General features: G+C 54.9%; 1 protein-coding gene across 6 annotated transcripts in view; it reads left to right on the forward strand.

The window, feature by feature from the left end:
* Window positions 1-12365, forward strand: part of EMID1 (EMI domain containing 1) — a 37491-nt gene extending 25126 nt beyond the window's left edge. For 2 of the 6 annotated variants that reach the window (XM_037052442.1, XM_037052441.1), the window contains 3 exons: window positions 2084-2128; window positions 6997-7081; window positions 11594-11816. In XM_037052442.1, the coding sequence (XP_036908337.1) occupies window positions 2084-2128; window positions 6997-7081; window positions 11594-11718 (255 nt within the window). In that variant the 3' untranslated portion in view covers window positions 11719-11816. Of the gene's footprint in view, window positions 1-2083; window positions 2129-6996; window positions 7082-7976; window positions 8068-11593 lie in introns of those variants that run through there. The other 4 variants (XM_037052438.1, XM_037052439.1, XM_037052443.1 and 1 more) reach the window with 3 other exon arrangements.
* The last annotated feature ends 1018 nt before the right edge of the window (window positions 12366-13383 follow it).

Below are 13383 nucleotides of genomic sequence, written 5' to 3' on the forward strand. Positions count from 1 at the left end.
GCGGGAAGGTGCTGGAGTGGGGGAGGGGCTCCGCAGTCCTACGTGCGGGCTTGGTCTTTGGGCGAGCCTGGGCCTCTGGGTTGTGAACTTCACCAGCGATTCTCAGTTCTGTTTCGCCTTTTCCCCCTGAAGCGGGGCAAGATGGCTAGTGGGCGTTGAGGGCGCAGGGGTGGGAGGGTAGGTTCCTGCCCCTGTGTGGAAAGGTGGAGCCAGCAGAGCCGGGTACTTCCCTACCCCCAGGACCGTTCAGCTCTGATTAAGACCCCACAGGTTAGGCTGTGATAAAACACTGTCTCTCGAGGGCAAACCTGGTTAAGAACCCGATGCCCTGGTACATTTCAGGATAGTTCCTTTTCCTCTCCCCTTGCTGAAAGCATGAGGGGATTTTTTTTTCCCAACTCTCGCTGTATGGACCTAGAAGAGGTCCTGGAGGTAAAACTCTCAAAAGAGTGGAGGCCTTCTGAAGACCGGGCTCCCCTGGAATTTTTAACTCTCAGAATGGTCCACACTGAGCCCCAGCAGTTGATTGATGGCGTTTAGGGTTTCTTATCCTGGCCCCGGCTCTCCAGCGACTTCTGCCCGTCTGTCTCCGCACGTGGGGAGGCAGAAGCTTGCCCTGCGCTCACTTCCTCGGTGGCTCTAAAATGTGGGTTGTTGGGTTTCCAGGTTGTTCAGCATCTTACTTGTTAGGACCGAATGGTGACTCGTGAGCTCTTTTTAGGCTCGACCAGAAACTGGACATTTGTTTTATTTTTAAATCAAATTTGGAAAGAAAACTGATTCGTATTTATTTTAACATTTTTTTTCCTGTTCCTGTCCTTTTTTTTATCTCCTTCTAGGACTCCAGGTATACTTCAGATTCTCCCACAAGTTCCTGAGGTTCTGTCAGTTTTTTAAAATATCTTTCTGCTTTCTGTGGTTTAGTTGGAATTCTCTCACTGACCTGTGTTCAAGTTCATTGGTTCTGTCTTCTGTTATGGCCAATCTTCTGTTAATCCCAGTTAATGAATTTTTTTTATTTCAAGGATAATCATTCTTGTTTCCAGGATTTCCATTTGATTATTTTTTACAATTTTCACACCTCCCCTGAAATTGCCCATCTCATCACCCATTGTATTACTTCTACTAGATTCTTTTTTTAATTTTCTTTTCTTTTTTTTAGACAGGGGGGAAGGGAGGCAGAAAGAGAGAAAAACATCAATGTGTGGTTGCCTCTCATGCACTCTCAACTGGGGATCCGGCCTGCAACCCAGGCATGTGCTCTAACTGGGAATCGAACTGGTCACCCTCTGGTTCGCAGACCGGCACTCAATCCACTGAGTCACACCAACCAGGGCTAGATTCTTTAACATAGATAATTTAATCTGTGTCTGCTAAGCTCGGCGTCTGGGTTGGCTGTGGATCTGTTTCTGCTGGCTGATTTTTCTGTTGAGTACAGGCCACATTTTCTGGTTTCTTCACATGGCTACTAATTTTTATGGCATACTAGACAATCTAGATAACGTAGAGAAAGGACTCTGTTATATGGCGAAGGATTCCGTTATCTTCCTCGGAAGAGTGTTGACTGTTGGCCTAGGGTGTGGGTTGGACTCAGATTGGGACTTGAGGTTGGCCAGTTCACGGACTATCCAAGGGTTAAAAGGGAGAATTTATGCAGATGCCATTCTCTGTGCTAGTTCCCTGCTTCCAAGTACTGCCTCTCAGTTTCCTCCTTCTTTGGCAGTGTCCATTCTCTTCAGCCCCCTCTGACCTTTCAGGCCAAAGAACCTAAAGCTTTCTGCTTGAGCTGTCTGCTGGACAGAGGGGGCTGGGGTATATACCCTTCAGAGGAAAAGCTAGGTGGATTGTACCCAGTGCCGTTCCCTTCTTTCTAAGGCCAAATGTCCTCCAGTTTCTGGCTGTTCTTTATCACTTTCTGTGGCCTTCAAACAGTTGTTTTCTGCATTTTATCTAGTGTTAGTCCAGTACAAGCTACTCTCTGTCTCTCAGCCTCTTTCATTATGTTTCTCTCTTTCCCTCCTTCCATCCTTCCCTCTCTCCCTCCTTCCCTCTCCATTGCCTCCACCTCTATTTCTCCTTGCAGGGGGAACCTGGCCCCAAAGGAGATCCTGGTGAGAAGAGCCACTGGGTAAGCTCCAGCCCAGCACTAATCTTCTGCTACCCTCTCTTGCCTTGGGCCCTCGGGAGATTATTTTGGAGTGGGGGCACCCCAGCCAAACCCCCAACGCAAGCTGCTCTCCCAGGGAGGAGCCTGGACAGTTCTCAACCCGAGTGCCCTCCCTTGCCCTGTCCCTCCCCACTGGACAGGGCCAGCCTTATCAGCAGACCCCATGCTCGCTCGCTCTCTCTCTCTCTCTGTCTGTCTCTGTCTCTCTGTCTTCATGTCCCTGTCTCCGCCTTCCCTCTGCAGCCTTCCCAGGCCAGGGTGACCCTGCCTGCCCCTCCTGGGCAGTTTGGGCTGACCCAGTCCAGACTGCATTCCCTGCCTCCACAGGCCTCTCCAAGCAAGGGCTTTGGCTTCTGCTTCCCTGTCCACAGCAGAGAGGGATGCATGGAAACAATATCCACAAAGAAGAACAGTCAGGGGGCCTTAGGGAAGCCATGACACATCAGAAGGGAGGCATAGAAATGCTGAGGTACACAGGAGCCCATGGTAAAGGTCCAGGGGACCTAGACACCATCATACACATAGGAAATCCATGAAGCATGGAAAGAGGGGCCTAGAAACTGTCCTGTAAATATGTCCATGGTGAGTGAGTTCAGGGGACCAAGACTCCATATGTCCAGGAGACCTGTAATTAACATGAGGTCCTAGACACCATCACATCCATTAGAGACCAAGGAGGAGTGAGTGGGAGGAGACGCCTAGAAACTGTTATAGTCCCAGGAGAGCCATGAGAAGTGAGATGAAGAGAACAAGAAAGCACCATCCACAAAGGAAGCCCATGAAGAATGGGAAGGGAGGCCTAGAACGGTCGCATACACAGGAGGCATAGAGTAAGTGGGCAAGGGGACCTAGAAATGACACGTGGGACCCTAGACATCTTCAGAGTCCTTGGAGACAGTTGCAGTGAATGACTTTCAGGGCTTAGAAATCTACCCACCCAAAAGACACACGGGGGGAGGACCGAAAGCCCCAAAATGCAGGGACTGGAAACCATCACCGACATAGGAGACATCTGGAACATGGACGGGATTGGGGTGGTCGCTCCTACAGGAAAGACAACTGGGAAGCTCTTTTGGAGGCTGGTGTTGTGCCTTCTTCCTCTACCCCGGCCCCTCTCCCTGGTGCGGTCTGGCTGGGCCGTCCTACTTACTGGCAGGCACCAGTGAGTGAGGGCACCCAGCACCTGCCTTGCCCTCTCTGCTCCTGATTGTGGGGTCAGCGATGGATACAGCCGTGGGAGTCCCCCGCCCTGCACGAGTCCAGCCCCGTGTCTTTCTGTGACTTCCGGGGCCCTGCTACCTTTCTGGCAAGCCCCTCCCAGCTCCTCCCTGCCACGCCACCCCTCCCCCTGCCCCTTCCCCTGGGTGGCTCCGGAGCCTCTTAAGTGTACTGCCAGCATCGGCATGAGCTGGGGCGGGGGTCAGGTAGACCTGTGTGCATCCAGCCCTCTGTCTCCCTCAGCTGTTTCCCTGGCCTCTCCCAGCACATTTTCCACCCAGCCCAGGAAAGGTGGGAGCGTGAGGTGAAGTCTGAATTAGGCTAAGCAGCCCCGTCCTTGCATGGGGACCCCAGCAGGAGAACAGGTGCCTGAACTACCCCAGGTCAGGCCCATCCACGAGAGGGGCCCCAAGAGGTAGCAGGGCCCTTGCCCATCATCCATCTGCCTCCCCTTCGCCCACCTGCACTTCTGCCCCTGCTTGCTGCCTGCCTGGGAGGGGGCCTGCTGGGTTGGGGGCTGCATGAGGCTTTGTAGGCTAGGGGAGTAGTTCTGTTGGGAACAGATGGGAATGAGGTGCAGTGTGGGTAGGGCCCGGCAGATTCCTATACACACACCACTTACCAACCCCACTTAGCCAAGCTTTTTAAGCCACTGACTCCGCTGTGGCTCAGCAGTGACACCTAGTGGCCATGGGCATGCACTGCAAGCACTGCTAGGGAGTGACTGCGCTGAACCAGCCCATATAGAACAAAGCTCATACCCCCATTCAGACAGGAAAAATGGGGCCCAACTGCGCACAGCGAACTGTTGGCAGAGCTGGAACTGAAGCCCAGACTTTTCAGCAACCAGGACTGGGGGCCAGCTAACATTTCCCCAAACACCTCGTGGGTGGGTGCCAGGCTCCAGGCTAGGCACTGTGGATATAGACGTGATTTGGACACAGTACCCCTACCCTCAGGGTGGTCACAGTGAAGTTGGGGGGAAAGACTACTGACCAGCATCGACAAGACAGGGGGAGCTCAGCTGTGATGGGGGAGGATTTAGCATCCGCCTCCTGGAGATTAATGCTGGGGCCTGAGAGATGCATTAACCAGGCAAAGGGTGTTCAGGCAGAGGAGCAGGAGCGTCATGGGCAAGTACTTGAGGTGGCAGAGGTCAAAGCCTTTCATGACTTTGTTCTTTTTGAACTTTGAACTTTGTTCTAGTGGGCAGTGGGGAGCCATTGTAATAGTTCTGAGCAGGGAAGCAACACAGTCAGGTTTTTGTTTGCAGGAGATGCCCCTACTGCCGTGTGGAGAGTGGATGGGAAAAACAGAGAGTAGGCAAAAGGCTGTCGTGGTCACCCTTGGAAGAGACTGTGGGACAGTGGAGAGGGGCAAATGTCAGTGGAGCTAAGAAACATGAGGGTGCTGGTTTGGCTGAGGGGAGAGTGAGAAGGTAAGAGAGACACATAGTAAAGGAGAGTCGTGGGAGAAGCAGGCCCCCGCCAAGCTTTGCCCATGAAAAATGGAAGATGTCTGGATGATGGCCCAGTGGGGGTGTCCAACAGGCCCTGGACACTCGGGCCTGGCCGGGAGGGAGGCGCGGGGGTGTCATCAGCGCCAACAGCAGGCCCCCCATCTGGGGAAGGATCCAAACAGAAGGATTTGTTTTCACATTTTTCCTCAACATTTTTATTTTTAAATTTTTCAAATATGCAGAAATGTTGGTACAGTGAATATTATTCTTACCTTCCTCTAGACTGGCCGATTACTATTTTACCACATTTGCTGTATCTCTCTTTATATATTTACAGACATTTTTTCCCAATCCATTTGAAGATAAGTTTCAAACTTCATCCACATCTCCCCTAGCACATCAGCATGTATCTGGGAAGACGGTGGACATTCTCCCAAAGGAACACGATACCACCGTCACACCTAAGAAAGCTGACAATAATCCAGTGAAATGATGCCATTTAATACATAACATATACACGTTTTGACAGTGGCCCTAAAGTGCCTTTTACAACTTTTTTTTAAACTTCTAATCAAGTTTTTTGCATTACACATGGTTGTCCCATCTCTAGTCCCTCTTCGCCCAGCACAGGCCTCCTACCCTGTTTTTCTTTCTCTTTGTCTCTTTGCGACTGTCCTACTACCGAGATTTGTCTGACTGTTTCCTGCTGATGAGACGCAGGTGAAGTCCTCTCAGCAGGGGCACTTTAGGGGATGTGGTGCCCTTACTGCATCTCTGCAGGAGGCTCATGACGTCAGCTTGTCCCACTGTCCACGCCGGGAGTGGTTTAACATAATTTCTGAAACTCATTCATTGTTAGCTCCTCCTCCTGTGATGCTTGAAGAGGGATTACTTTAGTGTACAGCCTGTGGTGACACTGTGACTGTCCCCCAGGCTGCAATGCCCAGTCAGTGGCCTAAGGGTAGCTCGATCATGTGATGTGGACAGGACACTGGGGTCCTGTCAGACAGTCACAGCAAGGCCATGACGGGCTCACGAGTGTGTTGGCAGGCCTCTCAGTTGTTAGCTGTGTGTGGGAGGGAGCAGCTACTTTAAAGGGCTGGACTGTCCTTATAGCAACATGCACGATGCACCTCATCCCTTCACTTACTCTGTACTGAGTAAAGGACCATAAGAAAGACTTCCGGTTGAAAGACAGGGCTGGAATAGCTATTTGCTGTACTAGTGCTCTGTTGGGGTTGAGGTTATCTATAATGCAGACCTAGCTAAAGTCTGGACTAGGAAAGGAGGAGTGAGGGAGTGTGCGTTTAGGCAAGACCATGGACCCCATTCTGGGGCAGGAAAGGACAGAAAGATTGGGAGCAAGAGAAAGTGCCAGATGGTGGTCTCTGACACGAGCCCCCCGCGGCAGCTGGCACTACTTGGGAGTGGGGAGCCCCGGATCAGGGAGGCCTGGGAGGAAGGTGGCTTTGTGGACCCACTGCCACATCCCTGGGCCTGGGCGCTAGGGATGCTGCTTAGAAAAGAGTGTGGGGCTGAGGGCCAGGCTCCAGGACCTGCAGACTCTGGGCCTGGGGCAGTCAGAGCCTGGGAGGGTTGTGCCCAAAGTGAGAAGGGCTGGGGAGGGGGCACCAGGGCCAGACCTCAGTTTTGCCAGCATTTCAGACACAGCTTCCCGACAGCAGTGCCACTCAAACATGCTCTTGTTTCACTTGTGTGTATTCCTTTTGACGTGAATGGAAAGCGTATTGGTAAGTAGCCTGATCTCACTGATGGAGGTAGGCAAAAAGTGTGCCCCAACATTAGAGATGATGGATGCTGCTTCACAGCAGCCTCCAGGGCACGTTCTCTGGCAGGTTCCACGCAGGCCCTGGGACAGCACCCCTGCCCTCATCCCCTGCAGTGCAGCAAGGGTGTGGGGAGGAAGCAGCCAGCCGGGATCCATCAGGACTTATTGAGGGGGCTGCTTCTGCCTGCTTTGTCCCCCTCCTGTCCTTTCCTGGTCTCGCCCTGGCTGTCCATGGGCCCTGGGCTGTGGCAGGGGGTGCAGGCTGCGAGTGCATGACCAGGGTGGGGCATGGGCCACTGATAGGCTTTGCAGGGCCCCCTCCCCTGCCCCCTTCACGGCTGCATCTGTCTCTTTCCTCCACAGGGGGAGGGGTTGCACCAACTACGCGAGGCTTTGAAGATTTTAGCTGAGAGGGTTTTAATCTTGGAAACAATGATTGGGCTCTATGGTGAGTAGAGACAGACAGACGGACAAACAGCCCAGCCCCTGCCCACCAGCCTCCCCCAGGACCTCCAGGGTGGAGCTGCTTGGGCCGTCATTAGGCTGGAGAAGCTAAGACCACCTACCTCTCAGTGACTGGTCCCTACCCCACAGGTGAAGGGGGGGCCTTAGAAACCAGGGCCCCCACTTCTGTGGTCGGACCTGGGCCTCCAGGCATTGTGGGTAACGGTGGTTTCCAGGCCTGCAGGGGAAACCAGAGGTGACAGACTTTGAGTTTGGAAGAAGTTATGCACAATGAAGCCAAATTCCAGACCAGCAGGGGATCGTGGGTAACAGAGCCAGAATTAAACATTGCAAGGGATTGTGGGTAATAAAATCAGAGCCCAGGCTCACAGGAGGATTATGGGTAATGGATCCAGACTTCAGCTCTTGAGAAATCATGGGTAACCAAGCCTCCAGGCCCACAGGGACAATAGGTTATGGAGCTGGACTCCAGAAATGCAGGGCACTGTGAGTGACAGTCAGGCTCAGGCCCCAGGGGATTCTGGGTAGTGTACTACCCAGCAATTCTGATCCTGCTTCACCCATAAGCCCCCAGAGGCTTCCAGGGCATGCCTTCCTGGCCTCAGCTATCCCCTTGACAGTTTCAGTTTCCTCTCTGGTCCTCCTTAACCAGCCCTGAGCGTCTGTTTAGGGGCCTGAAAGAGCTAGACCCTCACCCTAGGAATTCACCCACCAGTTCTCTACCCATCACTTGAGCCATGAAATCCCTGTCCCCACTTAGAAGGTGAGATCGAGAGACTCACACCCAGGCTCTTGGCCCATACACCCTACCCTCGGCTCCCCGGCCCAGCCCTCGGAGGCCGGACTCGCACCGTCTGCTCTTCTCAATCTCCCATCAGGCTCCTAGCTTACAGAGCTTCCTGCAGCAGCAGGCTCAGCTGGAGCTCCTGGCCAGACGGGTCACCCTGCTGGAAGCCATCATCTGGCCAGGTAATGGCAGGGTGGGCAGGCAGGGGCAGCCCCTTCCCGGAAGACCCTGGGAAGGGCCTGGGGTCACAGGAGGAGACTCCCAATGCAGGACCCAGGCCAGCAGACACTCATTTGAATTTTAGCCCTTCCATCCAGCTAGCAGACAGTGCCGGCACAGAGAAGGTTCTGGTAACTGGTTTTTGTGTGAATGAGCACCTGCTCTGTGCCAGGTATCTTGCCTGCACAGGCTCCAACAGATAAGATATAGGCCTGCTCTCATGGAGTTTAGGCTCTGGGGGTACAGGGGGAGCCCTGGAACTGGCCATTAAACCGAAGGTGAGGAATACTATGGTGGAGTGAGTACAGGCATCTATGAAAGCGCAGAAGTGCCCCTGGACCTGGCTGGGGTAGTACATTGGGGAGGGTATCTCAGGGAGGGCTTCCTGGAGGAGGTGTTGGCAAAGTGGAACCCTGACAGGCAGGGGTCAAGGGCAAGTGAACAGGCAGCAAAACAGAATGGGCAAAAGCCAAGCCAGAGATAGCCTAGAGGAACTGTTCCATGAGACTGTAGAGTGGGTGAATGCTTGGGCTACAGGATCTGCCAGGGCCCAATTTGAGAAGGTCCTCAAAGGTAGGTCAGGGATGCATGGAAGGTTAGACACCAAGTGAACATTCCCACTCCCTGTACCTGGCATGTCAAGGTGGGGCTAAGGTCTCTCCCCATTAAACTGGAGTCTATGGCTCACCCTGGAGAGAGGCAGGGATTGGCTACCCTCCTTACCTGCTAAGAGGCACGGACAGCATCCCTTTTCCGCCCCATCTCACAACCCAGTCCTCGTGCATCAGTGCACACAGGTCTCAGGCATCGTGACCAACTTCCCCTCCATTTTACAAATGAGAGCACTGAGGCCTCCAAGCAGAAAAGGGCTCAGGTTAAAGCCAAGCCTCTTTCATTCAGCAAAACTGTAGGGTGCACCTACAGAGTGCCAGGCCCGGACAGGCGTTGTGCAGATCCCAAGGGTACTTGCTCGGGGCACTGCCCACAGAGGGGCAGGGGATCCTCAGTATCGATAGAGATGAGGGTCATGGGGTACAGAAGCACCTAAGGGTGTGGGTGAGGAAGAGTCACCTCTCCCTGGGGGATGGGGGGAAGGCTTCCTGGGAGATGGGACACTTGCGATGGGTCCTGGAAGATCCCAACAAGGGCACCAGGAAGAAGAGGCAGGAAGGGCAGCCCTCACAGAGAGTCTTATGTGGGCAAAGGCCTGGAGGCTGGGGGGGGGGGGGNGGGGGGGGGGGGGGGGGGGGGGGGGGGGGGGGGAGGGGTCCGCTTCCAAAGCCCGTTACCACACCACACAGCTTCTCTGCCTTCTGGAAACATAACTGCCCATCTCCCAGACCGCCTTCCCTCTCACAGAGGAGGGACCAAGGCCCTAATCCCAGGCTCTCAGCACCTTTTCAGGTGTCCCCCACCTCCTCTCTCAGGAAGATTGTGGCAGGAATCAGAGGCCCATACTGTGGCCTGGGATTGATATTCTGCCCTCCTTCAGCCAGCTGTCACCAGCTGTCACCAGCTGTCTCCAGCAGCCCACAGAGGAAGTGCTGGTCACTTAGGAAGGCCCATGCCCACTGTGGCCACGAGCCTAGAAGAGATTCCACAAGCCAGCTGTGGTTGTGGGCCTGGAAGGGGTGGTGTGGAAGGAGGGGAGGAGAGGAGATGGAACCATCCCCATTGGCCCATCCTGCACAGCAGGCACTAAAGACCCAGATGGGACTCAGGTTTAGGATGTAATCAGTGGCGGCAGCAGGAACAGCTGTCACACATCTAGCCCACTGGGCTGGGGGATTTACAATGACCACTTCCCGTCCTTACCACCAGCTTGCTAGGGGGACAATGCCATGCCCATCTCACAGATGAAGACAGGCTCCCTCAGGGCCGTAAGAACAGCAGTGGTAATGCCAGGGGTCCACGCTAGGTCTGTCCTGGCTCTTCTGGCTCCATCGGCAAAGTTTCAATGACACCGGTGCTTCACCAGGTCCTGAATTTGATTATGTCAGAGCAGCATCTCATGACCAAACTCACAGTGACCAGACCCACAGGAGACGCAGGTCAAAAGCTCACCATCCCACTGACCAGTGATCCATCACATACTGTGGAAACCACTCTCCACTCCTGGTCATGTTAATGCAGCAAGGGTGTGACAACAGGAACGTCAGCTCACATTCCAGATGAGGCTGCAAGGCCTGTGGCTTGCCCAGGACACAGAACTAGGGTATGGTGGGGCAGGATGGGGCCCTGGCTCACGCTGGTGCCTGAGCCCCCCAATTTAAGGCATGAACTGTCCCTCGACTGTGATGGCACGCGCTTATTTGCCCCATGGTCCTCAAATCTCAGCCCAGAGGTGCAGGGGAGGCTGGAACACACAGGGTCAAGGCACTTAACAGTCATGATTAGGAGGGTTGAGCCCTCTCGCCTGGCAGTGTCCTCAGTAGGGGGCCGGTGCTCACCAAGGCCAAGTGTCCCTCCTGTGAACAGGGCTTCAAAGGCTGAGTCAAGTCCCCCACCCTGGGGCTCTTCCCGCCTTGCTCTCCCCCAAGAAAACCAGCCCACCCTCCGACCTGCTCACTTAGCTTTGAGAGGGCCTGAGGGGATAGTCACAGAGGCTTCCTAGAAGAGGCAAGACCTGCTCTAGGTTTTGTAGGATGAGTAGGGTTTTTTTAGGTGGCAGGAATACCCATTATTGCCAGACCTCAGTACTCACCGGCTTCAGAACTCATCAAACCCTGTACTCGTCTCATTTTGATGAGAAAAAAAAAATGTTTCATCACTCATGCCTGCTTGGGACTCGTCAGTTTCGGCACTCATCACAAGTTCTGGAACAAATTAATGATGAGTACCAAGGTATTCATGTCACTCTTGGGGTCCAGCTCATTTCAAGGCTGGGGCATACTCACCACAGCCAAGTCGGAACTGGCTTCATAACTACAGGAGCTGGCCGGGACCCCAGAGTGTATCTGGAAGCGTCCCCCTGCTTTCAGGGGAGAGACAACCGAGGACAGACTCCCAGTTCACTCCGAGCCACAGAGTAAAGCAGGTCAGTGGCAGAGCCTGGCCTTGCTAAACCCTTCCCACCAAAGCAGCCTAATCCGAGGTGAAGCGAGTCCATTCCTTGGTTTTCGTTTACCCAGCTGTGAAGTGGAAACGATTCAAGGCACACCTTCACCCCAAAATGCAAAAAAAATGATTTGTACTTTTCGTGGAGTGCTCACTACATGCCAAGCATTTCAGGAACACAGTGGGTTCATTTATCCCACTCAACAGGAAATCAGAGTCCCTGAGCGCTCACGGGCTGGGAGCTGATGACTCCTTGGTGGGGGGACACTAACCAGTGTGCAGACCCCCGTTTTCCCCACAGCTCTGCCTCCTGGATGCCAGGACAGAGTGCGCCTGGCTGAGTGTCCAGTCCCCCACCCCCCAGGGGGCCAAGGGGAGGTGGGTGCCTCACATAGACCTCACTAACCCAGCCTCTCTCCTTCCCTCCGGCAGAACCAGAGGGGTCAGGGGCAGACCCTGCCGGCACAGGCACCCCCAACCTCCTTCGGGGCAAGAGGGGAGGACACACAACCAACTACCGGATCGTGGCCCCCAGGAGCCGCAACGAGAGAGGCTGAGGGTGGAGGCGGCCCCTGGGGGTGGGCCAGGCCAGGCTTCCCTTCCCAGCCCGGACTCAGCCAGCTGCCTCCAGGGACCGCCCATCCCTATTTATTAATGTCCTCAGGGTCCCTCCGCCTCCTAGGCCTTTGGGTATGGCACCCCGGACACACCTGCCTCACCTGAGGCTGAGCAGGGACTGGGACCTGAGAGGGAGAGATGGCCCAGGCAGGAGGTGAGGGCCCGTTTCTCTCTGCAGGGACAGGGTGGCAGGTTCGGGGTTTCTGTCTTCCATCAGCTGCCAAGGCTTCCAGGCCAGCAGGCACTGAGGGAGGCGGAGCTCTGCTCAGCCCTCAGTATGTGCAGGGATGAAGAGGGAGGGCAATCTCACCTTCCTTCTCCCACACCAAACCTCAGAGGAGCCCATCCTCCCCCCTCCTCTCATTTCCCGGTGCTGGGTCCCCAACCCCGAGGTCAAGCTGCCTGAGCTGACAGGGTATTGTGGACTCCTTGTCTCAGTTCTGTCCCCTAAGCCCCCAGCCACACTCATGTCCCAGGTGAGGGGTGGGGCATGGAAATCAAGGAGCCACCTGCTCCTGAAAGGCTTTTCACAGATACTGGGAGATAGGTGTCTGCTGGCAATAAAGGCCCCCACCCTGATTCCCCACCCCGCCTGGTCTGTGTGCTTCCATGGGGGGGGGCCAAGGCAAGGCCGGGGGCCTCCTTCCTTTTCTCAGTGGCCTTCTCTGATGGCCTGCACAGCAGGGTTGAGGCTGGCCGCACAGAGTGAGGCGGCCAGGGCTCCCTTGAGCAATGGGGGGCAAAGGGGCAGGCGAGCAGAACAGAGGCGTAGGCCACCCCCACCTGCTGGCCAGGTATCCAGCAACAGCTGTGGATTCTGAGGGGCTGCCAAACCTCAGGGGAGCTTCACCTGCACCTGTTCACTCAACTGAAATGAACTGACAGCATGGCCCTCAAATTTCCCAGTCAGTTTCTGGTCCCCAGCTGGTGACCAAAAGCAGGGTAACCACAGTGTAGACTGCTCTGGGACATGGAGCCTCCTGTCCCACCCTGCCGTACCCCTCTCCCCAGACCATCCAAAACACACCCACGCCCTGATCACTGCTCTCTTAGGTGTCTGCACCTCCCCTCCCAGGAGAGGGGCTGCTGCTTCAAAGAGGAGGAAGCTTCTCCCCCACAGCACCCCCACCCATTGTTTCCTGCCCAGGGGCCCAGCAGCGCACAGCCGCCAGCCTCCCAGCCTGCTCTGGGCCAGGCCTAAGGCTGACTGACCTGGACCCTGTCCAGCAAGGCACTGAGGGACGTGGGCAGTGAAGGGATGGTATTCCTGGGTAATCAGGGAAGGTTTCCGGGAGGACAGTCTCTCTGTAGGCTGAGACAGGAGAATGGGTAGAAAGTGGCTGGGGAGCAGGTGATTAAGAATCATTTTTGGGCCCTGGCTGGTGTGGCTCAGTGGATTGAATGCTGGCCTGCAAATGGAAAGGCCACTGGTTCGATTCCCAGTCAGGGCACATGCCTGGGTTGTGGGCCAGGTCCCCAGTTGGGAACGTGCAAGAAGCAGCTGATGGATGTTTCTCTCTCTTTCTCCCTCTCTCTAAAAAAATAAGTAAATTAAATCTAAAAAATGCCCCTTGGCTGGAGCAGTGGGTCCAGCCCAGCAAAGG

This window comes from Sturnira hondurensis, unplaced genomic scaffold, assembly GCF_014824575.4.
Source record: "Sturnira hondurensis isolate 20B ecotype Veracruz unplaced genomic scaffold, ASM1482457v3 Scaffold0007406, whole genome shotgun sequence".
NCBI lineage: Eukaryota > Metazoa > Chordata > Mammalia > Chiroptera > Phyllostomidae > Sturnira > Sturnira hondurensis.